The 27,526-nt window shown below is 36.2% G+C and overlaps 1 protein-coding gene across 18 annotated transcripts in view; it reads right to left on the bottom strand.

The window, feature by feature from the left end:
- Positions 1–27,526, bottom strand: part of Dlg2 (discs large MAGUK scaffold protein 2) — a 1,893,126-nt gene that overhangs the window by 834,751 nt on the left and 1,030,849 nt on the right. Inside the window, exon 1 of one of the 18 annotated variants that reach the window (XM_063256358.1) lies at positions 19,051–19,557. The exons of 16 other annotated variants lie outside the window; for them this stretch is intronic. In XM_063256358.1, the coding sequence (XP_063112428.1) occupies positions 19,051–19,128 (78 nt within the window). In that variant the 5' untranslated portion in view covers positions 19,129–19,557. Of the gene's footprint in view, positions 1–19,050; positions 19,558–27,526 lie in introns of those variants that run through there. One more of the 18 variants, XM_063256361.1, reaches the window with a different exon arrangement.

Genomic DNA, 27,526 nt, shown 5'->3' with positions numbered 1-27,526 from the left:
GTGGTATGTGTAACTTCCGTCCTTCCCATCCTCCCTGGCACTTAAGTCCAATACAGTTACTTGTGATAAACTCTCTATCCTGTACAAAACCATCGCAGTTATCCCTATACTGCAGTCAAATCTTGGTGCTTGACAGCACTGCAACGAGTCAAATTTGGTACACATTTTGACTTAAATTTTTGTCCTGATCACGTGTGTGATACTTGTTGCACCATCTAGGAGTTGTGGGTGTTAATTACCTTGTGATAGTCTATTTTTTTCCAGCCAAAACAATTTTTTTTGGTACTCACTGTTTCTGGTACTTGTTGGGCCCACCCGAAATCAATTAATGAGTACCAAGGTACCACTGTATGAATACTTTATCATCAGCATTTCTATTACTCCTCAATTTTTTATCTGCCTTCCAGGTAAGCTTAAGGAGCCAGACTGTACTATCTATTCAAGGTCTGAACCTCTTTACTAGAGTGCCAGAAGACACCTCCCAGTTCTACTCATGCTCCTCTCCTTACCCACCTTGTCTCTCTAGCTCCTTTTGAGTGGTAGTTTTACATCTGTCCTCACTTTGTCATCCTTTAAACATTGCCCCAACTTGGGCATGAATGTTCTATTTTCCCGGCTTTTAAATAACCTTAGAATCCCACTTGCTCTAGGAAGCCTTCTGAAATGAAACTCATAAAGCAAAATTTATTTGTTCAATTTCATCTGGGAATAAACTTCTTATTTTCCTAACACACACCAATTATACAATTAGGTCATCACTAAACTTTGATTTATGCCTCTGGCTTACATGCTATATAAATTCTTTTTTGTTGATTAAAATGCTGAGTTAAAAGCCACATACTAGTCCAAGTTTTTTCTAACTATAAGGCAATATGAATATATTCTTTGACCAGAAACCCTTGGATTGTAGTAACTGTTTCAGTTTCCAAAAGTACCCTATAAACAGCCTGTACTACTGCACTCTATATGGGAGTGTAATCCCTTATTTATGTCCTGGGCTTTTGGGCAGTTTTGTTTGCCAGCACTTTCCATACATCCTAGCTCACAGTAAAGCTCAAAGACCCTGAATAAAGTATCATTTTGTAGTTTAGTTCTAAGACTCTATATGGCCTTAAAATTCATTAAGCTGAAGTGACTATGGAAAGGAGAAGAAAATAGCAATATTGGCTCAGAATAATAGCTGGCTCTTGTTTTAGGGGCTTTATATATGTCATTTTATTTAGTCCTAACAACAGCATGAAGGCTGTATTAATACTTTTAAAGAGATGAGGTTCAGAGACATGAAATAACTTACTCAAATTAAAATGTAAACCAAAGCCTGAGTTTAGAACTTAGTAAGATTTATGCTTTTAACCATCACTGTGCTATTTTTTCTCCGTGTTGTTTTAGAAATATCTATAGTTACCTTGTGTTCCTTAGGTGAGGACCCCAAACTTTAACCCTTCTATGAATGCTCCTCCCCACCTCCTCTGGCCCAACCCTTCCCTTCCAAGTGCAATCCTTAGTATTCTTTTTTATGCTCTGGTCTCTGGCTAGAATGAATATGCTAGTTTCCCTCAAATGTCTCTACCTCTTGACTTTCTCTGTTTTCTTTTGCTGACGCTCTGTTCTACCTTCTCTTGCCTCTCCAATTTTTTTGCATTCTTTGTGAGTTGTGTATTTTCATTTTTCTCCATGGACTGTTCTCACCTTCTGGGATATATTCATGTATTCTCTGTCATATCCAAAATTCTTGCTTTTACTTAGAGACACAAACTGCTTTGTGATTTAGTTGTTAACTCTTTTACAAAACTTTTACAAACCCCTCAAGGGTAGAAGTTCTATCTTGTCCTGGTATAGTCAAGGCTTTACATACTTTTAGGTTAAATACATACTAATACTTTGTAAATGCCCCCCCAAAAAAAGAGAAAGTGGAGGATTAGGGAGAGAAAAAGAGAGAAAAACGGAGAGGGCAGGAGCAGGAGAAACAGATTGGTACAATGGTGGCTCATGTAAAGTCTCTGGTGTTTAATTAACTCAAGAGCTTACTTGAAAATTAAAATGCATTCAAAGTTCTATACATGCATTCAAACACTCATTGTATGCAATAATACACATCCAATATCTATTTCTATACCTGGGAGAAATTACACTAACTAATGTAATAGGATTTTATCTTCCTTAACATTTATGAGCAGCAATATGAGGCAATCACACCAAGTGCTTACTAAAGTATATTATATTATATTTATTTGGACATCATTTGAGCATCTAGAATATACTATCTCATATGCAAAACAGCCTCCAAAAGTCCTTCAATTAGAAGCCAATATTTGAAAGAGACAAATAGTTTTATGACTTTCTTTTCCTCCACTGCTGGACAGACACACACACACACACACACACACACACACACACCGAAAGAAAAAAAAAAGTTCTTCCAAATTACACAATAAATCCTCTCTTCCAGTCTCCACTGCAGACTAGCTCAGATTTGCAGGAAAGGCTCTGTGCCCCCTTTAGTGAGAGGTCTGTCTCAAGTGTGAGGTAATCCCATTATACTCATTGCAGTTCTAGCCTATGTCCTGAGCCTCCTGCCGACAGAAGGCTACCTTGTCTCATTCCTAATTAAGAGCAAAACATTCTTCCCAAAATCACCTCATTATTGCACACAGCATGCTTAGCTCTATCAAATAATACCCTCACATTCTGGAAGAATCAAGCGCCTCTTTTAAATCTGAGGTAACCACACCAGAGTTAATTATGTCAATTAAAACCTTCTTTCCTATATTCAGTAGGTGAAGTCCATTTTACTAAAACAACAATGGAGCTATAGGAAAAAGAAACCTTGCTTACAAGGAAAGGTAATTAAAGAGATCATGTTTATCTTAGAAACATACACAGGCACACACACACACACACACACACACACACACACAACCCAAATAAAAACAGGAGAAAAACCTTGCCCATCCCAAAGAAAAGGATCATGTGAAGGTTCATAATAAAGAAGATGTTACTTTAACGATTTTTTGAAACAATGAGACAAGTAAAAGGTAGCCTGATTTGTTTCCCTTTGAAAATAATGCAGCTTGCAATAACAGGGAAATGTTCAAAACTCATTTGTAGGGAAACCTCATGTTAGAAACCATTCTCTTTAGATAACCAGCCCTGTGACTGGACAAGTCTGTTCTCTGAATATGAATTTAAAGCAACAATCAGGAAAGCTGAATTATAATATTCCTTAGACTGTTTCCTGCATTAACATGTACTAAGGCTACATGTCACATCTTCCTGTTCTGACCCTGGCAAGAAACAAACAGTTGGTTCACTTTATTTCACCTAATACCCTCCAGCATTACCAAAAACCTAAGGTACAGAAATACCAAAATGAAATGTCAGCAGGAAAAATGTATTCAGGTGCTTCTAATCAATGAGGCTTTAAATGGAATTTTATCCACTACTATTTTCATTCTTTCAATATAGACCATAGCTAGTTCCTCCTTACGACCAAATGACTATGTCCTCCCTACAGCCAAATGTGAAATGTAATTCCCAATTCAGTGGCTTTAGGAGGCAGAGCCCTTGGGGAGTGACTGTGTCCTAAGGGTTGAGCATTCATTGGTAAGACTGGTGACCTTCTATAAGAGACTGCAGTGAACTCCTCCCCTCCTACCAGGTGAGGTTATACAGGGGGAGGATGACTGCCTGCAGCCAGGAAGCACTTAGTATGCTGACCCTTGATCTTGGAATTCCTGGACTCTACATTGAGAGAAGTAAATTATTTGTACCCAGTTTATGCTATTTTATAACAACATTCCAAACTAAGACAGCTCCTTACATAGTTTTCATTTAGGGATTCTCAAAATAGGGTCCCAGATCAGCAACAGCACCTAAAAATTTAGCAACAACTGCAAATTCTTATTGCACATTCCATCCACACACACAGAAACTACTGAATGCAAGAGAAAACACTGTGGGTGGAGCTCAGCAGTCTATGCTTTCCTAAGACTGCCAGGTGATTTTGATGCACACTAAAATTTGTCAAAGTCTCTTGGTACATCTTTGCCTCTACCCCTGCTCATCTCTAATCTAATCTCTACACCATTACTAATAGGTTTCTCTAACATCTTGTATGATCCTTTCTCTACTTGCTCATCCCCTCTTTGTGATACTGGTACTCCATCCTTCATCAAATAAAATTCAAATTACTGAGATGCCAAGCACAAGGTTTTCACTGTCTGGTCACAGTTGACCTTTCTGAAGCTCCTTTTTCTCACATGCATGTGCCTGTGTTCTGCTGAGGCCAATACCTCATGCTCCATAAAAGACCAGCAATAAAGTAAAATTATGAAACATAAAAAAAGGGCCATGATCTTTGAGGAATCTGTTCTTCCTTCTGTTTTCCCTACTCAGAATGACCTGACCCCTTACTACCTTTGCTTACCAAAACACTCTTATCCTGCCAGTTTCTTCCTGGTCACCATCCTTCACTGTGGCCTCGGGGCTAGTCCCACCCCTTCTCTGTACCTCTCTCTTGATAACTCCAAATCCTGTTGCTTCTACAGTAACTACTGTCATAGAGTTTTGTGCATTAGATTTGTCCTATTATACGGTGATTTGTTTATCTAACTCTTTCCCTCACTAGCTTGAGTACTTCAGAATTGGTAAGTACTGGTTGAATAATGCTGACTTCATATACTTAGTTGGGAACAATGATTAAACAAATGCATTGAGTTTTGAGTCTGCAGCACTGCTACGTTAGTAGCTCACTTCAGTTATCTGTGGTTTATAGATTGAAAAAAAAAAAGCTAAGTCAGAGCAGTTAACTTTTCTAGCTAGTAAAGGCAAAGTTGATTTAAGTATAGATCTTTGAGGCTGTGAACTTGGTATTTCCTCAACCACATCTCAGCATTTTTCCAAATAAACATTGGGTAACTAAATACAGCTGTATCTTCCTTGATATGTTTTCACGTTCTTCTCACATGTAGTTTCCACTGTGTAAAATAAAAACAAAGACCTGGATTATGGTTAACTTTTGTAAAGCCACACATTGAATATATTGAAGTCCAATAGTTCTAGGCCTCAGTTTTATCTAAAAAAAAGCTTGACTGTGTATCATATATAGTAATCAGTTATCACTATTTTTGACATTAATGTAACTGTTTTCAGCTATAATTATTTACTATTAACTGGGTGCTTTGTGTTTGATTATGTTGTCTCACAAGTCTACTTCATTTCTGATCACACAGACAATGCTCTTTAAAATTTATTTGATAGACTGCTACAGCAGTGGTGTCAGTTCTCATTAAAATGCTTTGAATGAATAAGGGTATGAGGCTGACCACAAAATCTCTTTCCTCACTGAATATGTAATTTTGATTTTGATTTGCCAATCAAAATTGCTAAAGAGGAGAGTTGAAAACTGAATTTTTCTGTTTATTACTAGATATATGCATTCTATTTTCCCAATTTTACCCTTGGTTGGTGCAACTAAACCATCATGTCAGTTGTTATTAGTGTCAAATTTATTTTACTTTAGACCCTTAAATTGATATATACTCAGGAAGAGTTTAATTAGCTAAAACCAAAATTGTTGTAATTAATTTACTAGTTATATTCCAATACCTTGTAAAACATTTATGTTGCAGTAAATGGAGTACCCACTTTCCAATGATCATGTGGCATAGTTAATTTACTATACAACTAAATATTTAATTACCACTCTAACTAAAGCCAAAAGTATTCACCTGAAATTAAATTGCACTACTTGCAACAAAATACTCATCATTAATTCTGATGTTATAAAGACTTCTGAAGTTATAAAGACTTCCCAAATAAATCATTAAAACTCAAGCATTTTTAAATATTTCTCAAACATTCTTAGAATAGCTATAACAGATAAATGGAGCTATTGTTGTAAGTTAGCACACTTTATGGCAAGACCAAATGGTCTGAAAATTTTTATACATTAATAACTAATTTTCAGATGGGTATAGAATTTTTATGAGAGATAATGAAAATTGTAGAATTGGACAGTGGTGATATTTGCTCAATACTGTGAATGTTAAATGTCACACTATATATACATATCACAGTGAAAAAAACAAGTTACATTCAGGTTTGAGCACTAAATGGTACTTTGTCTCACTCTAGACACTAGGATACTTAATAATTCAGTTTACATTCAGTTGTGTCTGTGTCCTGCCTTGCATTTGTCTACAATAAGAGATGGATTAACAAGTACTGTAAATTCCCAACCAACCCACTTTGTCTTTTTAATATCTGAGACGATGCGCTCCATAAGTACTTACTATTTATTAAACTGATAATGAAAACGTGTAGAACTGCAAAGTATCATACTGCTTTAAGTGCTCATGCACTGCCTTGCTTATCCACCACTAGACACCTTCCCTGAGTTCCAGATGGACATGGCCACCATCATGCTCACTGTCCCAGCATTGTAAGGTACCTACTTAATGAATAAATTTATGAATGTTGAGATTATTTCTTCAAGTTACTTGAAATTAATGTCTAGTTTCTGTATAGAAAGTAAATACATTTCAGAAAGACCTACTCTGCTGCTGATCAAACAGTAGAAATTATAAGTAGGTACCATATAGAGAAAGAGGCTGTACACAATCTAGAACATGGGATGTTAATCAAAAATACAAAACAGGCTATTTTTTGCTACTTGAATATTCTCACATCCTTACAACATTCTCTAGAAGCACAGAAGCATACAAAAGTGTCTCTATCACTGAATAAAAAATAAAATTATATGAATATCATTTCCTTTCCAAAAGCAGAGCTGTTGCTTTGGGAGACAGAAGTTCATTACACTAATTAGAGGCCCTTGGCCTACCTCCTCCGAGAATGTTCTCTTGGGTGGATATGAATGCAAATATTCTTCAATAGATGACTTTCAAGTTAATGACTTAACAACCAAAAGTCAGTAATCCAAGCACCTCTCATGAGATGAGCTGTTTAAATCAGAGCTGCCTTCCAAAACTGCTCAGGGAAACTCAGGATTTTGTATTAGGGCAGAATTTTGCTTGCCCAGCCATGCTGATGCTGTATAGTATATGAAAGGTCCAAAGTAGTCCTACTCTAACCTGAAATTAGAGTGAGAAGATGGAAGATCTGGCTCATCTGTTGCAAGGTTCCACGGAATCATACTCATTTCATATCTCCTTCCTTTATCCTGTTAAATGATGTTAGTATACAAGCTTACAGATAACCTTCATATATTAGAGATACTTACTCACTGTCCTCACAATTCTTTGTGACAAATAACATTGACATCATTTCATAAATAAGGAAACTGACACACGTAAGCTTAAGTAACTCACTCAAGGTTTGATATATAGTGAGGGGTGTTGCTGTGGTTTGAACTAAGGAAATCTGACCCAGAAACTATGTTCTTGAATATTCTACATTTTTGCCTCAACATATATTTAATCGAAGTATTAAAGGTAGGGATAGGGACAGGGATATGACTCAGTGGCACATCACCTGCCTGACAAATGTGAGGTCCTGAGTTCAATTCCCAATATAAAACAAACAAACAAACAAACAAACAAAAAAGAATAATATATTTAGGACATTGTTTTCCTAGATGAAATCAGTGGTTTTCCCATGTTCTACCTAATTGCATAATCAGATTCAGTGTGTTTTCTTATAATGTTGGAAAATAGAACTTTGTGAATTAGGCATACAACAGGTGGTTTTTGATTATGGATGATCCTACAATGCTAAAGTTCAGCAAAAAAAAAAATCATAGAAGATCTGGGCAAAGGGTAGAAATATGCAGGAAAGATAAAAACAGTACAGAGTGTACTAAGAGTTTGTTTTAATTGTTCGTATTTTCCCAATCTTTACTAATACCTGCCTAGGGTGGGAGCCATGGGTTACCATTTCCGCTTCCCTTATACATTCCAGCACAGTACTATTAGCAGTAAAGTATAAGTAAATCTTGCTTCAATACCAAGGAGCAAATGAGGATCTGTGGAGTGTTAACTGATTTAAAAGGCCACAGATAACTCATTTACTTGAATTTAAGTGAATTATAAGATCTATAAGAAACAATCACATAAGTTCACATAAGTGAACTATAAGAACTATCTTGGGATGCAAAAAGGACTTGCTTTGAAATTCATTTATATGCGCTTTTTTAAAAGCATATTATAGTTCATAACTGACAGCAAGCACCATTCATCAGCTACACTTAATCTTGGGTTTCTCATGACATTCACTGCTTAAACGACTGATACTAAAAGAAATTCTTACTTGTATATCACAGAGACCGTTTTTATAAAGTCCCTATAAATTCCAGAGATACACAAAGAATGAAAAAACAATTTGAATAAAATAATAGATTATATTGGACTTGAACATGTCCTTTAAAATGTTACATATGAGGAGCTTGTCTGACAAAGGCAAAAAGTCCTATAACATCCCATATAGTTCATAAATTGAATCTGAGCACATTAAACATGATTATGACAATGAAATAGATTAGTTATTAAATGAAAATGGAAAAAAGAAAAGGATTAGTGAAGATATTTGACACTAAAAATCTCAGAACTGTGCATGCTAGAGCAGAGGTAATAAAGATGGTTATTTCTAAGAAATAGATCTGGAGTTGCTCCATTCAATTCACAGCAGGAGCATCCAAAGTAGCAATTAATGCAACCACTGGTGTGGAATTGTTTTCCAAATGCCATCCTGTTGTATTATTTTCTTTTTCTTCTTAATAGAATGAAACTTCTGAAGTCACGGTGAAGTCAGATCAATTGTTTGCTGAAAATATCAGATAATCATTATCATGGTCCAAAAATATTCACATAACCAATAATAGCCTGAAATCTAGTAGCTGTTATTTACTGAAGACTACAAGCATAGGTGCTTGAAACTTTTTGAGATTTTTTCATAGGAAATAAATGTAGAGGCATCTGTCTCAGTGGTTCTTTTAGGAACATGAGGTCAAGTCTCCAAAACTGACCAAAGACATTTAAAGATATAGGGCAAAAATTTTGCCAATCCTTGTATTCCCTGGGGATTCACTTTATTTACTTGAAAATCACAGGAACAATTTAATACCAAGGTTAAGAATATGTACTCCATTCTATTGGCTGGGTCAAAATCCTGACTTTACAACATGCTAACTGGCTATCTCTGCGTACATGAAGTAACCCTGCTGTGCTTCACTGGAAAATGTGGCTATGACAGCACCCAGTATGTCATTATGAGGTCGTGGGTCATTATGAGGACTAGATGAACTAGAATACATAAAAGAACAGAGAGTAACCCAGAGCCCCATGTGTTCATTACTGTTATTATTATGAAAGGGAGGTCTTGTCTAGTTCTAAAATTCAATGTAACATAGTGTAAGACTCTTTACTCTATCTTTTTTTCCCTTGAGATTTGAAATAAAGCTACAAATGCAACGTGATATATTTACCAGCTGGGAGATGAACACCTTGAGTCACTTAGCACATATCACTTCCCTTAAAACGAGAAGTGATATTCCTGAATGACAGTCACAAAACACAGAGGCTAACTCAAAAATTGTGTGGTGTATTGGGGGTGGGGTGCTGTTGAAAAAGCAGAAGTAGGGGAGTTATAAAAATGACCCAGAAAATTATTTAAAAGGAAATAGAAATGTAAAACCCCTTCAGTTTGTGTAACTAATGATTTTCAGTTGTTAAGGAAAGATGTCTCCAGTCATTTTTCCCCTTCTAGCCAGTAAGGATATAATTACACTTCTTTTCCTTCTATAAAACCAGCATGGGAGGCCAAGTCCATTCTGAACCCAAGGGAGTAGGGGAAGAAGAGGCATCATTAAGGAAAAAGTTGCCAAAAGCTACTTTTTATCTTTCCTAGAACTAGACTGAATGTTGAAATAGAAGCAGGAAGGGAGGGAGAGGGGAGAAAGGGTAGGAGGTAGGGACACAGGGAGGAAGGAAGGGAGGGAGGGAGGGAGGGAGGGAGGAGGGAAAACACTGGAGGTTTTGCAGCACACCAGATATTCTGCATGCAGATTTTTAACTCAATCTGAGGCAGGAGGATCAAAAGTATGAGCTAAACCTGAGCAATTTAGTGGCTCAGTAAGACCTTGTCTCAAAATTTAAAATAATAAAATGGATGGGATATACATTTAATGTGAAAGCACTGTAGTACTTTCAGCCTGTATTGAAAAAATATATATACATATATAAAGATGGTTGCCACTATCTTTCATACACTAATAACCAAGGAAATGCAGTTGTGTGTTCAAAGTCACCTAAGCAGTAAGATGCTGAGTAACAGTTGAGCCTGGCTCTACTGCCGTCCTGCTCTTTAGTGTATCATCAGGAAGATGCACAAAATAAGTAAAGACCAAAGGGCCCTAAAGGTGACAGAGAACCTTTAAAAGGAGATTAGAAAACAAAGCAAAACAAGTCTTGGGCCAGAATGATGTTCCAAAAAGGAAGGAGCAAACCAATAACATCTTTTTCCTGTTCTTGTTATACCTTCCCAAACCCCGGTAAAAAAATCTGAAGACCTGCTAATAGTAGTCTTTTTCCCACACTCAATTATGAGGAATTGTGGAATGGATGATATAGAGAACAAACCAATTCTGTTTAAAGATCACAGCGACCTTGTGTAACAACAGGGACCGGAGGGAAGAACAGTGTTTCATGAGTTACTTTTCAAAATTTTATCAAGTGTGTTGGATGAACAGTTACCACTGATTCTTATTGTTTTTTAGGCTAGATGACAAAATATGAAGAAAATCAAAGTGATCCTCTAAAATCAAAATAGCAACAGAACAAAATACCATAGAGTAGATGACTTAAACGTGAGAAATTTTCTTCGTACAGTTTTGGAAACTAAAGAGTCCAGGATCAAAGTTCCAGCAGGACTTTGTTTCAGCTGAGTTTTCCTTTCGTGGCTTACTCTTTTTTCAGAGGTGGGGAGAGACAGGGAGAGGGAGGGAAGGAGAAAGAGGAAGAGAGAAGAGGAGAAAAAGAGGGAGGGGCTAGAGGAAAGGGACAGACAGAATCTCTTTTTATAAAGCTACCAATCCCATTGATTGGGACAGTATCGTAATGATTCATTTTACCTTAATTACTTCCTAAAAGACTTAGCTCTAAATATACACATATTGAGGACTAGGGTTTCAACATGCAATTTGTGGGGAGGTCATAATTGAGTCTACAGCTATTAGGCTGGGGAGGCACTAGTATTTTCTGACTCAAAGAGCACAGAAACAAACATTTCATGGTCAAAAAATAAGCCTTCAATCTGCTGATGTGAAAAACAGTAGTTTGAAAGTTTTACCGTTTGGCATGTCATGTTGCTGCTCAAAGAGGACTGGTACTCTGCTGGCTATTGTCTGTTTCACTTAGTGTTAGTGGCACAGACAGTGAAAAGAGAAGAAAGAGCCTCAAAAACAACGCTATACAGAATACCCTCTTTCTTTGAAGAAAAATAGCAATTTAAAAAGAAGAATCCGTGTGTCTCTCATCTTGCCCACTTTGAAAGTGGATACTTTCTCTTTTATATTCTTCTTATTAATGTTCAGGGAAGTCCAGGGACTTTTGTATATATTCACTTTACAGAAATTTTCCTAGTTTTTCCTATTGTGAGGCATTGTGTGAAGAGCACAAAGACAAGTGTAAATCCTTCAAGTACTCTGCAGTCTAGCAGTAAATCATAACCTAAGAATGTCACAGTCAGATGAAATCCAGTTGTGTATGAAGAACACAGATCCAGACATATTAACAGACATGGCCAGGGAGATTACCAGACATGACCAGGGAGATAGACACGGCCAGGGAGATGGTGTGGGTGAAGCCAGTCAACACCCAGGTCTTTGAGCCCTGATTCAGTTTTAATCCCTACACTGGATGTGGCTCAGGGTAATCCATTCAAAAAATCCAACCAGGGTTCATTAAGGGACTTGTAGGTGAGACGTCTTAAATAATGGGACAGAATTTATAACAGTTTGATAACTTAATCAAAGGTTGTGATGTCAGCACCATGAGAGGCTGATGCAGGAGGACAGCAATTCTGAGTGCAGGTGGGGCAATTTAACAATATCCTGCCTCAAAATAAAAAATACAGAAAGGGCTAGAAAAATAGTTCCATACAAACTAACCTTGCTGGGTTTAAGCATTTCTCCTTTCATCATTATCACTAAATGTAATGTCACTCAAAGATGAAAGGAGAGAAAAAGGTTAGCATAAAAGGAAAAAGAACTATAAATAGTAACACTCCACAATTAAAGATATGTAAATTAAACTGAAGTGAAGCTATCTAGATGTCTAGTTTCTGAAGGGCCACTATTGAGGAATCAGGTTTTGTTCAGAGATTACATCAGAGCCCTGCCCAAATCGAGAAAGGTGTAAAGAAGAGCGTTTAGGTTCACAGGTTCTAGGTTCAGGAATACCTGACTCTGCATACTAACTACCACCTATGATCTATTTAAGTCCCTTAGCATCTTATACCTCAGTTTCTTCATCTATCAAATGGGGCTAATGAAAGGATGAATCAGAGGTTTCAGTGAGAATTCAGTGAGATGTCACACATTAAATGCACTTGTAGTGTTAGAGCAAACGGTTCAAAAGTCATTACCAGGATTAGTAATGCTGGAGTTTGACACTGGCTTTGTAGTCTGTTGTGTTGTCCTCTAGTTTACTCTCTCCCGGCTCCTTTTGTCCTTCTCTCCAGCCTTTTCCTTTCCCTCTGTATCCACACCTGACTGATAACAGCCAGCCTTGTTCTCTGCCAGGTGGGCCCCAGTGTGGTGGGCAGAGGAGCTCAGCACTCTCATGCCAGGTGTCAGGGAAGAACCGGGAGGGCTGCACTTAGCAAAGACAAAAAACCTGTCCTCCTGTCACCACAGGCTGACACCGCCGCGCTGAGTCATGCTGCTGCTTACAACCCAGGAGCTTTCTGAGGCTCACAAGGCTCCTTGAAATGGACTTCAGAGGACAAATGTCCACTCTAACCTCCAACTCAAACTCAGGCCACTCTTCAATCTACCATGAAATAAAAATAGCCATTGAAGAAGTCCATTATTCACTAAGGATTGGTAATTCATCACCATCAGGACATACCTTCTTAAACTTCAGCTAAATTTCAGATTCTATTTTTAAATTCATCTTAAAAATTTACACAGAAAAATAAAAAAATTAATATTTAATGTACATCATCATTAAATGTACATCATTTAATGTACAAATTAATATTTAATGTACATATATAACACATATAATGCATAGGTATACACAATATCACTAGTACAGTAGTACCTTGGTTCAGGAACTTAATTCTCACCATAGTTCTGGTCACAAAATGAACTGGACAAGAACCAAATGAAATTTCCCCAAAAGGTCAACATTGAACCAAGCACTGAATTTGATTTGGTTCTCCTCTGGCTCAGTTTGTAACCAGAATTATGGAAAGAATCAAATTTGTGAACTAAGGTACCATTATGTACACATGCACAGAATATTATCTACTGATTAAGAGCTGGAGTTCTAGAACATACATGATATGCAATTCTCAACACCTACTGATGATGTGATGTCTCTCTAAAAACTAATAGTAGTGATCTACCTGGTAAAAATTCTGTGTATTAGCACAATTTGCAGCTCAGAGAATAAATTCAATTATTGTTAATCACTGTTACTCTTCAGACATACAAATATATAGTGAGAGTTTGGGAGCCTTCTGAAGATGTTTCGAAATTTGTTACTAAGACTACTGCTTTTAATCTATTTTTCCATAACATTTTTTACTTTCTCATTATTTATTTACCTTGTTTTACCCAGAAAGTGTACTTCATGCTGGTTGAGTTTGATTAGTATTGAATATTTTAGGATTAATATGCATTTAGGATTAATATGCATTATGAAATGCATATTATTGTTTGCAAAATAAAATATTTTCATGTCATGTATATCATTTTAAGAACTTTACATTTATTATTTTGTCTTTAGAGTCAATTTATTCTTTTAGCATTATACCATGCTTCATTAATTCTAAACATGATTATTTTTACATTTTAACATCTCTGAATCTCAAAACTAGTGATATATTAAAGTCTTGCCGTCTTTTTTCATAGTAATAAATAAAATAATTGTGCATATTGTTTTTGTGAAATCTAGAGTTTGTGAAATAGAGGTTGGAAGACAATCACATGCCAGACATTCTTGTATGCCCTAGAAACATGATGATCAAAACTGAATAGTCTTTCATTTCGGAAAATCCAGTGAAGACTACAGAAAAAGGAAAATTACAGCCAATGCACAAATCATGCAGTGACTGTTGAATACTAGTCTTGGGCTCCTCAACTCTCTAACTATGGTGCTATCACCTGTGATTAGGGCACAATTTAAAAAGCTAGTTTAGTTAGCTGAATAAGTTAAGCAAAATCCCAGAAGCTTCGGAAAACACAGGCTACATACGGATTTGAAAGGAGTTCAGAATACTGGATTGAGGGTGATCATAGAACAGATGCAAGGATGACAAGAGAAAGAGAAAAGCAGAGGCTATATCATGATGAGTCTTATAGGCTATACCAAGGGGTTTGGACCTCATCCTGAAGATGCTGCACGTCTACTGAAGTACAGATGTCACTTCCATTTGCAAGAGGGTAAAACCAAGGCCAGAGATGTGAAATGACTGGCTTCACACTGGATAGCAAACAGTAAGACTAGTTTAACTCCTTCCTCTGTATCCTTACTCTAAATCCAATGTTCTTTATACTATTCCAGGATTACCAAGAGTACAATTCTCTCTCCATCCAACTGTTGGCAAATGCATCACTAGGTTATCCTTCATCTTAGTTTATACTGAATCGATGTGTTAGGGTTAGATGGGGAAGAAAGTAAATGTAGTGTGTTTGTTCTTGGAAAAATTCTCCAGGATAAATATGGCCTGAGGCCAGGATATCACTCGATTACATCACTCACAGATTTTATGTCACTGCCGAGCTCACATAGAGTTATACCTGTTCCATGATGAATATTGATACTAGCTCTTGCTAAATGCATCCTGCATGTACCTTTTCACTGACTGCACTTTTAAAATACAAATGAATAAACATAAAAATTCAAACAAAAGACAAGGAAAGAAAATATATATTACTGATAGAGGAGTAAAGGTTTACAAGGTTAAGTACTTTTAATACTTTTGCATATTATTATGGCACCAGACATTGCATTTTCAGTTTATCTTACAATTACTTCGGCTGGCATTTTAGAGCAATAAAATCTGTAGATTGACTAATTAAGCAATTAAGTTGAAATGTGACAACAAGCATAAACCTAAAACATTAACTTCTGAATTAAATACACAGGGTAAAAAAGGAAACACGATTAATTGTTTACATGGAGGTGTCCTGATGCAGCGACACATTCTTTGTTTCATTTTACAATTTTTAAAATAATTCATTCACAGAATTTTTTGGTATGAGCAAACTATCTTTATAATGAAAGAATAACAAGGAAACTTCTGATTTTCATTTAGAAAAATGGCAATATGAATCACCTATATCTTTGATTCATTCTAAAGAGAAACCACACCTATAACTACCAAAAATTTAGGTCCTTGGATTCCATAGGAATAATGTAGGGAGTACAAATGGCAATGTTTAAGCAATAACAATATGACAACTAAAAGACATTTGAGGGTCAAGGATTTAGCTCAATGGTGTAAGTGCCTGCTTGGCAAGTGTGGGGTCCCAAGTTCAATCTCTAGTACCATCAAAAAGAAAGAGACAGAGAGAGAGACAGAGAAAGAGAAAGAGCAAGCGAGCGAGCGAGAGAGAGAGAGAGAGAGAGAGAGAAGGAGATTGATTTGAAGGGGATAATAATACCAATATAATATTTTGCAACATTTATCTACTAGAAAGGACAAAGAGTGTAAAATCTTTAACAACAGTCAGACAACATCTACTCAAGATACTTTTAGTATAACCTTATCTGGAACAAGTTGGTTTAATTACACAATCAGAAACTTTGATCCTGTAAACCTCATGATTTTGGAGTTTTAGGATAAAAGAGAGGGGCAAGATGAAATGGTTAATCTCTTTTAGATAAGACCAGATTAGGAGATTCGGGAGAATGGAATGAATGGAAAAGAGTGCTATAGGTTCAGGAAGATAGTTTTAAAATAGCTTGGCCTGATTTGTGTTCAAATCCAAACAATGATAGTTACTACTAGGCCTGTGACATTGGCCTAGCTACTTTTCTCTATAGGGTTCAAAAAATAACATTTAATAAGTTTGCTGCTAAGATTAAAGTAATTTTTATATATTAAGAAACAGACACATAATGTGTACAAACAGAAGCTAGTATTAAAATTATTGTTATGATCATTTTGATGGACATAATACAATGTCCTTGAGTTCTACTGGCATTAGTTGACCAGTAAACCAGGCCACCAGAAATAAAGTAAACTGTGTATTTTGGATGGTGTGTAGACTTGCATGTTACCAATTAGCTTCTCAATGAACCTTAACCTTAGGCAAAGTACTTCACAGATCAATCTGAATATTAAAATGGGGCCAAAGAGCTCTGATGGGTGCAGATCATATTATTAGGAGAGGAGACAGTCAAAGTTGATATAGGGCACCAAAATCTGAAACATTTTCAATGATACATATTTATCTCTCAATTACTAATACATCTGAATTTATCAATAGTTATTTCCACTTACTAGTCATTTTCTAAATAAAACAATAATAATTTTACTTTCTACATCTTCCTCCATTTGATAAACTATTACAATATGTTTAGCAGCATTTTATACCCCCTTATCGTGTTTGCAACTATATAATATATGATATTATAGGCATAATTCATGTGATTTAATTCATCTTGCTGTACTACACCCTCAAAATATATAGCTGAATTCTTAGACAAGAATATTAATTCACAATAGTAGGTTTAAATAAGCTATGTGATAAAATTGGTAGTCAGAGTAAATTATTTCCACTCACTAAGCATTGATGGAGTGCCCACATTTTTCAAAGTAGCACACTTACTTTATTCCTGTAGCTGTGAATACAAATTTTACAGAAAAAAAAATGCTATTTTTATGGTAGTTATCAGCACCTTTTCAGTCCATGAAAAAAATGCTATTTTTACATTAGTTATCAGTTACTATTCAAAACGAACTCCTCCAAGTAATCTTGGTTACCACAAGATACTACAGTTAATTTTCCTCCTTCAATCTGTATCACCCTGACAGAGAAACTTCAGTTCTGTAATGCCGATTTCCTGATGTAAATGTACTTTGCTCTCTAAGTAAAATAAATAAATATTTAAAAATCCTTAACCTCAATTTTGTTTCTTATTACCTGCTCTAAGCATTAGCTTTCACATAACTGAAGGGAAGTACTAGAGGTTCCTTACCAGCTTCTTCCCACACTCAAGGAGCAGAAGCCCGTGTCACCTTCTGGGGTTAGTATCTTTTTACCTTCTACACGCTGAATTTCATAAGGCTTCTGTTTCCCACACTAGAGCCTACATCTAAATTGAGTGGCACTGGAGAGCCAACTTTTCTTTGCATACTAATTTAGCACAACACATTATTTCCCAGTGACTTTCAGAGCCAATGTGGTTCCTGACAGTCCCCTCAGCCCTACAACCTTTAATTTTTATAGGACTAAGCATTTTTCAAAACATTTGCTCTAATACAAGACACATTTTGAGGTCTTTTCTTAAAAATTACTTGAGATGCAAACAACCAAAAAAACTCACACAGCCAATTTTTTCAATATATATATGAGTAGTTGGAACTGGATCGGTTCATAATCATTTCATTTGTGACACATCGAAGGGGAAGGGACCAATTCTACTCCCCCCCACTCCTCTCCCTCTTTCACTAAAAATGCCAGTAAATACCAAGTCAGTTATCATTCCACAACTACAAGATCTGGGCGTTCTAAAAAACCAGAGCCTAAGGTCAAGACTACAGTGATATTTTTCTCTTTTCACACTACAGATAATCATTTCTTAGTTCATCATGAGATTTTTGTTGATTTCATCAATAGTCCCACTTTGTAGGAATGAATGGCAAGTTAAAGTGAAAAGCATCTTTGTAGTTGGGAAAAAGGACTTGCCCCAGAAATCAAGTAGATATAGAGTAGAATGGAGAGGGGGTTACATCCTCTGAGTAATATAAAATATCATAGTTCCACCTCATTTTGTTACATTTGGAAGTTTCCACTACATCTATCAGTCACTACATTCCACTACATCTATGATTTCCTGAACATGAAAAGTTGGCTAGTGCTTTAGAATGAACTGGGAAAATGAAGGATATAAATTATCAGGCTCTGTTGTAGCCAAGCTCGACATGTGCTTCAAAACTTACAGGCCATTTTAATTTTTTACAAAAATGTAACTGATGAGGTAAATCAGCACAGGCAGTCTTTAGAAAAATCTGGTCATGTTAAATTAAAGAAGTGGAAACCATTCCCTAAGTAGCTAAGGCTACCCAACTACAATAATTACTTATCATGAACATTTTTTGCTTATTTTGATTAGAAAAAAATATCAAGTATTCCTTTGAGGTCTGGTCACTGGTTGAAAGTCTCAAACATGTGTTCCTAGGACACAGGCTGGAACACATGTACTACAGAAAGGCTCAGTTATTAACAATGCCCCTTTAGAACCAAAGATCACAGAAATAAAAATATTGCAGTATAGCAACAAGTTTACTAAAGCGCTCCCTGAACAAGGAAAAATTACAGCTGCTCAAATACTTTCATCCTCTATAACCAACAGAAATATTAAGTCTCTGCTGAAGCAGCCTATGGATGATTCCAATAATTGATGATTCCACCAAATATTTGGAGGAACCAATGATCCCGGTTAACCCTGAGTGCTCCTCTCCTCAGTGAGCTAGCTTTAAGAGTTACCCTTTCTCTAAGTGGACTGGACCACATTCTCAGTGAGAAGCGGATTTCCATCCCAAGCTATGAAAGACTGCATCTGTCTGTACCCAAACAGTCCAGAGCAGGCAGTTGGCAAATCGGAAAGGCAGTCTTCATCCCCACTCATTCCATACCTTCTCTGATTTCGCCTTCCTGGCATTGTGCACAAACCTGCGACCCAGCTTCTTGGCATACCAGATAGAGGCGAACATAGCGATGTCAAGGAAAGGAATTCACAATGAAGCTGCTGCACACCTCGGCTCAGACAGAGCGGATTCAGGCTGGAGCTGTCACTTGCAGGCTGTTGCTTTCCCGGAGCCTCTCATGCTGGTTAGCTGAGGGAGAGGGTGGGAGGGGGGAGGGCTTGAAGGAAGGCAGTCCTGTTTGGCCAGTCTGCAGGTATATTTACATCCTGCCAGCAGGAGGTCCGGGTAAGGCGGTGCTGCCTTTGCAGCCAGCTCGCACACAGCCAGTTTGGCTAAGTGTCCTTCTGCATTTCTTTGGCACCTTCAGAACCAAACTCCACGCGTGTCAGGAGCAAAGGAAGCTGCGGTCAGGCCATCCGGGAGGCGGCTCGCCTCCAGCTCCAGCAGTCCCACTCTTTGCTTGGCTTCCCTGTCTTGATAGTACGTGCCGGCGGCACTGGCCGTATAAAGACAGATCCACACACAGCCTCGCAGGTAAATCAGCCAATACAGGAGCTGCCAGGCGGCACGGGGAAGCAGAGCCACCATAGATCTGGTCCTGCAGGCACAAACAGGTGTCCCTGCAGCACAAATCCCACAGGAACCCTCCAGAATGACTATCAGTGTGCCTGGGAACATTAAAAATCTGCGCCTTGCCCCCTCCTCCATACATTCAGTCCGGTCCGAGGAGAGTCACATCTCTGCCCACAAGCCACAGCGTGTAAGAGAAACACTTTATTTTTTGAGAGACTGATCTGGGACAAAGGGCAAGTAGGAGTTTCCTTCCCAATGCCTGAGTGAAGGTCCTTAGTGTTCCTAATCATTGGATTTAGGTCTAAAAGAACTGAAGCCACTTTTACAGGATGGATTTTCAGCATGGAACTTAAAGTTACCTTTAAACTAAAATAGAGCCATCTTCTGTCTCTCTCTTTCTGGCCCCAGGTTTTCTTGCAGTGACACCCAGTGTTAAATGGACAATTGCAATGTCACCTTTGGGAAGGTACATTTATGGAAGCTCTTAAGTCACATTTCTTTGAAGAATTTTCACATTTAATTCTTTTCATCTATTTATTTAGGTACCAGAAATTGAACTCAGAGCCTAGAGCTTGCCAGGCAGGCACTGTGCCACTGAGCTATAGCCCTGGCCATCACATTTGATTGATCCTAACATTAGCCTTTCCAAATCCAATTATATTTATTAGAGTTTACACTGATAGTGAGGCACTTTTAAGGTAAAGTCAATTTTAAGAGACAGGGGTTTCCCTTAATGTGAAATAATATTTAAACACTTTGACAGTTCTACTAAAGGACAAAAAATAAACTTTTCCTGTAAGGAAAAAAATATCCTGTCTCACAGGGGCACACAGACTAGACTCAGTCCAGTAAGTGTTTTCCAGCTGATGGACAGAAGTGCAGAAGTGCCCTATAAACACACATGTGATCCAAGAACCTCAACACAGTTACAGACACTTGGAAAAGAACTGTCTTTTCTCAAAGCCACTTGAGATCCACCCTTCAAAAGGGTTGAATCTGGAGTCAACCAAAAAATTATACTATAAAGTATATTCCATATCTCCTAGGCTAATAAAGTAGAACAGCCAGTATAGGATAGGCTGCTGGCAGTCAGATCCTATGCCCATATTGCTCACTTAGGTGATCCTGTGCCTACAACATTGCTGAGCAGAATTCAATCAATGGATATTTATTAAAGAAACCAACAAGTTGATTTCAGACCCTGACTTTGCTTCTAACTTGCTCTCTTATTTTTTCTGAGCTTGACTTGCCATATCTATAAATTAAGAGAACTGGGAACATGATTTTTAAGGTCCCTTCCTGTCTTATGACTCTATGATTCTGATTGTGGGTCTTCATAGGTATAACGAACAGAAAAATCATTATTGCACACCAGGAACACATTTTATGGCAAAATAGTTCAGGATTCTGAAAAGCAAACAGTAACACCCTGGGATAAGCCAGCTCCTTCTACCTTCTTTGGACTGATACCCAGAGTTTGATTTTACCACTAGTTATTTCTTTTGCTCTTTGTTCTCATTATAGATAAATACTACCTTTCTCTCATTTCCCTTTTGACGCTCATAGACAACCTCTGTGCAAAGTTTTCCATGTTACACCCTGTACTCTTGAGAAAAAGTACCACAGGAAAACAACAAATAAATACATGACAACTCCTGCTTAGGTTCTAAGAGCTACTCAGCAGGACCACAGCTTACCCAATATTACTGTGATGCTAAAGGTACTCATTAGTTCTGCACACAAATTTGTCCAAGCCATGTTACAGTTAAAGGAATATTCAACAAACAGAATAAAGTACAGTGTATATGTGGATAGAAGGACTGATTAATGAGTAAGAAGTTCTGTTTCTAACGTTTTAAGATGGAATCAGGGAATAAAAATGAGAGACAGAAAATATTTAAATTTTAAACCACAGATGCCATAAAGAGAAGAAAATAATGTTAGTTTCCTTTGATAGGACTATGAAATAAGTTTTGAATTCTTTTCAAAAATTAAGATTTTCTAAATCAAGAAAAATGAAACTTAGAGATATGTTGGTATATTTTATTCATTGATTTTTTTTTTTTAATGCCAAACCTCTAGTGGCCTCCTTTGCACACCTGACCAAAGGTTTTTATAGACTTCTTCAGGATCGAATTCTTTGGGAAATAAATTGAGCATCCCAGGTAAGCTACAACTTAAAAATAACAATGACTATTTGTTCTTAAATAGGCAGTAGGATTTAGGAAAGGCAGTGGGGAATAGGGCACCTTTAGTAAAAACACATGGTTATGTTTTACAAATAGAAAAATGTGGCCATTTAAAATATACTTTTTCACATCTGTCTATGACAAAGTAAAAAAAAAAATTCAGAACAACACGATATCAGTACGGTCACTAGGAAAGTATCTATAAACTTTCCGTTGTAAAAGTTGTTCAAAAGATGGATACAAAATCAATCGATGAAATCAGTGCCATTATTTATACAACAATCTTTCTTGAGCTGCCTATGAGCAGATGCACCTGCCACAAAGAGAGTGATTGCAGCCTATAGTTATTCCTTCCTCTACCCATTGCTCTGCTGAGTGAGATAAATAACTTTTCCAGCTCTGCTGTAGAAGGAAAACAAATTTTTCAGACACTTTCCATCTGTACCTGATCAGCACCTGGACAGACCCTTCCCTTTATAATTTTATTTTTAATACCTCTCATAGACAGAAGCCTACCAGTGCAGCAGAGTTTGAGATGCAACATGAATCCTTTTAAGCAACTTTGAGTTTATGCTCAACACACACACCATATGAGTCTCCTCTGAATTCTCAAGGTAGATGTAATGTTTAAATCAAGTCATTAAGTATTATATGACTACAATTTCTGCCTAGCACATCTAAATATATCAACATGATTATTTTAAAACAGGAAAAATTAAATCTTCAAAATTGACATCTGGTAGCTTGAAAAGGTAGTTCACAGTTGAATATAGATCAAGGAAAATGTGTTGTTGTGATACAAATATGTTAATATATAAAGTCAAACTCACATAAGAATTTCTATTTGGTTTATTTGTATATTTGATAGGCATATTTGATAGCCTGAAGCTAACATCTGACATTATGCAGTTATTATGAATTTATGAGTAAAAGAATACAAACAATATTTAATTTTAATTCACAGAAATGGCAAAATGTTAATGTTAGCTACCTCACTATAGAGTAGTAGAAAACGAAAGACAAAAAAATGCATATATGATTCCTATAAATAAGAATACATTCATATTATTATTTGCTCAATCAAAAACAAATTTTCCATAAAAATTTATTGAGTATGTGCTACATGTCAAATGCTAGGGATGTCTCAGTAAAGAAGCCACAGTGTCTCCTCTTATAGATGTAGTAGTTCCAATCTGTGATTGTTAAGCATAGTCTTTTACTATATACTTGAAATGTCTATATTCTCTGAACGATACTATAAATAGATATTTCTAGACTGATAATGACTTTGCCCTCAGTATTTTGAAGACATTATGCCCCATTATCTTCTGGCATCAGGTTTTACAATGAGTTATCTTGCCAACCTAACAGTTATATTGCAGGGACTATGTCTTTCTACAATTTAAGTAATTTTTTGTCTTTGTTGAGCTTCAATTTTACTACAAATTTTCTTTCAAAAATGTTCTCCTGGGAAATCATTAAGGTTCTTCAATGTGATTTTTTTTTTCCCCCACCAGGGATCGAACTCATGACCTGGCACTTGCCAGGAGGTGCTTATGCTGCTGAGCTAAATCCCTGGCCATGATTTCTTTTTTAAAAAGGTGTCAGTCATTAACTGTTCTACTAGTTATCCTTTTTCAGTATTATTTTCTTTATCTAAAACCTTCTTGTATTTTTCTTTCATTCTACCTGTCCTATGGCTTTCTATACATTTTGTTTTGTTTCACTCTCTTTTTGATGCTATGTCAGTTATATTCGAGATCTAATTATTATTTTCAGATTTTTAGTTTTGTCTTATAACATATAGTATTTATTTAAATAATATCATATATATATATATATATATATATATATATATATATATATATATATCTTCCTAGTCTTATATTCTGTTCTTGTATTATGGGTTTTTGTTACTTCCTTTATTGGTGTTTTAACTAAGAATACACCATTGCTATCTTTACCTGATTAGGTACTTTTATTCCCTAATTCTCTTGAGGATTGGCCCTGCTGATTCATGATTGACAGTTTCTGTGTGTTACTGTACATTCTTATTCTACACATTTCTCTAGGATAATCTCCATTCTTGTGGGAGTTTCAAGGATTCTAAGTGTGCAACTGAGGTCAGAGAATAATTTTTATCTTATAAAAATCATTATACTTCAGGTATGAGTCAAAGTCACTTAAAGATGGATTTCAAATGGTTCAAAAGCTTCATTTCTGACATATTGCTGCAAGGCCTTTAAGCTGTTAAATTTTTCATTTTATTATTTCTCCTCTTTCTGAGGTTTTGGTGATATTTTGCAAAATTTAATAAATAAAACTAATACATAATTAAACAAGTAAACTCTTTCATTTCCTTAAAAATGAGACCCACTAATGAAAGCACACAAACCATTCCATTTTCCATCCTGCCACCTACATAAAACAGAAACAGCAGCTGCTGAAATCTTCATCTCAAATGTCATCCACAGATAGTGCTACTGAAAATATTCCCAATATTAATTGTAACTTCTCTCTAGCTTAAAAAATACATAGAGTTTAAAACATCATGTAATAGCATTTTAGTGTGGGCTCCTCCCTGCTAGACTAGAGAGTGAAGGGAGAAGACTGCTGAACTAGTTGTGCTCTGTAAAATAGCTTCTTTAATTTAGGCATGTTTGTGTAAAATTCAAATATCTTGTTTAGAGATGCAGGAAGTATCTTGCTCACTAAACTACTTGACATGCATTATATCAGTATTTATCTCATATCACCCAATTTTGACATACTTACATACCACTTATATTATTGTGTAGTTTTTAAGGTGTCAATTGATATTTTAAATAAATTTATTTTAAGAGAAAACGCCATTGAGGAATTAATTCCCTTGAACAATAAAACATATTATGATTTAAATAATTAAAAAAATTTAATTTTAAAGTCTAATTGAAAAAATAATTGATAGTTTATATTGTTTACATTTTTTTAGTTTGTAGTAAATTAAATATATTATTGAAAGTGTTCACCATACCAACTTAAGTATATCACATACTTTCTAAGGGAAAGTCTCTCATTTTGTTTAATCTTCACAAAAAGTTTGCACATTGGATATATTTTTCTTTAACGGATCAAGGAAACTAAATTTTAAAAATATTAAATATCTTATTCAAGGCCATTTAACTGGAAGAATTAGGCTCTCAATAGTAGTCTGTTCCTTTCTTGCTTTAGATTGTCTGATCCTCAATATACCTTATCTTTGAAACATAGTATAATAGTACAAGAGGTGGTCACACAGTGGCCTATGATAGAAAATGAAGGTCAAGTGTTACAAGTTCTGATAACATTAGCCTGAGTATTGGAACAGTGAAGACAGGCTTCCTACAAAAGCGGACATTTGACTTAGGCCTCAGAAAATCAATCAGAACGAGAAGTACATTTGTTTGTTTTGTCATAAAAATGGTATGAGCAAAACTATAAAGGTTGTAAAACATATAATTTATTGTAAAGAGTAGAAAGTTAGACAGAAAGGCTATAGCCATTCTGCTGTTAGGCAATGCCAATAAATGTTTAATTGCAACAAACATATTTAGAATTAGAGAAGAATGAAAGAAATAGCAGAGATAATGAGATGCTCATTAGGGTGGAGGTGATAGAAATAAAGGCAAGCAATAATGAAAGAAACATTCTATTTTGCCATGCTAGGATAGACACCGGTCTCAAAGTCACTCTCTTAGCACATTATATTACTTTGCACATTCCTCAAATTTATAATCATTATATATAGAAATCTAGATAGATAAACAGACAGACAGACAGATACATAATTTGCTTTACTTGTGGGGTAGTCCATGAAAGCATGGACAGTGCAAGTCTTTCCCCATTATACCTTCTATTGTCAACAAGTACCTAGTACAGAATAAGTGCTCCCAAAAGAAGGCAGTTCATAAATAGAGGCAGGATTAACTGAGAAAATCAAATTGTAAAATTTCACAAGTGATTTATAGGCTGCCAACAAGGATTCAAAAGTAGCTGTAGATTTGAGTCCAAAGGGAGAATTTGATTTAGAGCACCCTCTTATTTCAGTCTCATTTTTCTTTTTTCCCTTGTCTCTTTAATCATTTTAGATTCTTAGGATATATCCTATCAATGAAACTTTCACTAAACACATTTTGAGAGATTTAATTCTTTCTGCTGATTGTTCTTTATGGTTAATAGCTTCCAAGTGAAGTTTGTAATTTTTCTATATTAACTTTCCTAAAATGGATCAGTATTTTTGTTTGTAAAATGTGGAAATACTGCTGCAAATTATTTGACATGCCTCTTTCTCATTAATTCAGAGATTTAACCTGTGCTTTAGGAAATTTCTCATCTCTGTCAAAAATGAAAGGGATCATGGTGTATAATTTTAGATTATCTTCAGTTAATGTTACACCTGGGATGGAAAAGTAAGCAGTATATAATCCTCCTTATCTTATGGAGTCTACATTTTAGTGTATAGAAAAGACAGTCAAATAAATAGCAAAATACATTCTATTAGGCAGCATTACAAGGCACAGAGAAAAATCAGACAGGTATATAAGAGTGGTGGATATGGTTAACTTTTTGATAGATTAAGATAAAACTCGCTGAAAAAATAACTTCTGCGTAAATATCCTAAGGAAATGAGAATAAACTAGAAGGCTCTCTGGGAAGAGAACATTCTGTGGGAAGGGTTATGAATGGCATGTTTGAGGGCAGTAAAGGATCAGTGTTGGACCAGGATATAGCTCAGCAGCACAGTGCCTGCAGGGCAACTGCAAGGTCTGAGTTTGATGCCCTGTAACAAAAAATAAGATAAAGTAAAATAAAACACATACATACATAAGGGGGCCAGTGTGGCTCATGCTGAATGAGGAGGAACTTGGTACAAGATAAGATCAGAGTGATAAAGAGGTGGAAGGCAGATCTGGGTCCCTGAAAAGCTACTGAGGGCACTTTGACTTTTCTTGTGAATGAGATGGGAAGTAATTTCAGAATCATAACATGATATGACTAAGGTTGCAGTAGGAAAGTTCTTGTTGCTCTGTAGAAAATTTTGACTACAGGAGGTCAAGGCTGAGAGCAGGGAAAATAGGTAAGAATTATTACAATTATTAAGGCAAAAGAAGTGATACCTCAGATCGATCTAATCAAGGTAGAAAAAACAGCGGCTGAAGTTTGGACATACTGTGAAAACACAGCAAGCGAAGCGCCTTGCTACACTGAATGTATCTGTGACAGAGGCAGCAGGACGGCTCCAAACTCTGCGGCCTTGAGACACCAGAAATAAGGGTTCTGGAAAGAGCAAGCATAACACGGAGCAAAAGGGAATTCCTAGGCATATGTCATCTTAGAGAGGTCTTTTAGACATCCAAGTAGAGATTCTGAGTAACCTGCTTGACACAGAAGTCTAGATTTGAAAGAAAAACTTGGCATCTAAGTAGTATTTCAAGTCTTCATCACTGATTAAGGTAGAGGAAGAGTTGAAAGGCAAATCTGTTGAATATCTCAGTATTTACAATTATCTTTTTAAATATGCATTTTCCTTACTGAACACAGAATAAAAGAAGGGCTAAAAATGTTGAGAGTCTATGCAATTGAAGTGATGATTATAATGAATTTGCATAGGATTTGAATGGGTGGAAAATGTACTAAAGCTAATGGGTATGTGAGAAACCAAGGGAAGATGACAGGATCAGTAT

This window comes from Cavia porcellus, unplaced genomic scaffold (genome assembly GCF_034190915.1).
Source record: "Cavia porcellus strain 051 isolate PalLab524CR breed Dunkin Hartley unplaced genomic scaffold, mCavPor4.1 scaffold_9, whole genome shotgun sequence".
Lineage (NCBI taxonomy): Eukaryota > Metazoa > Chordata > Mammalia > Rodentia > Caviidae > Cavia > Cavia porcellus.
Note: the sequence above shows the minus strand (reverse complement) of the source record. Positions and strands in the feature narration are given on the sequence as shown.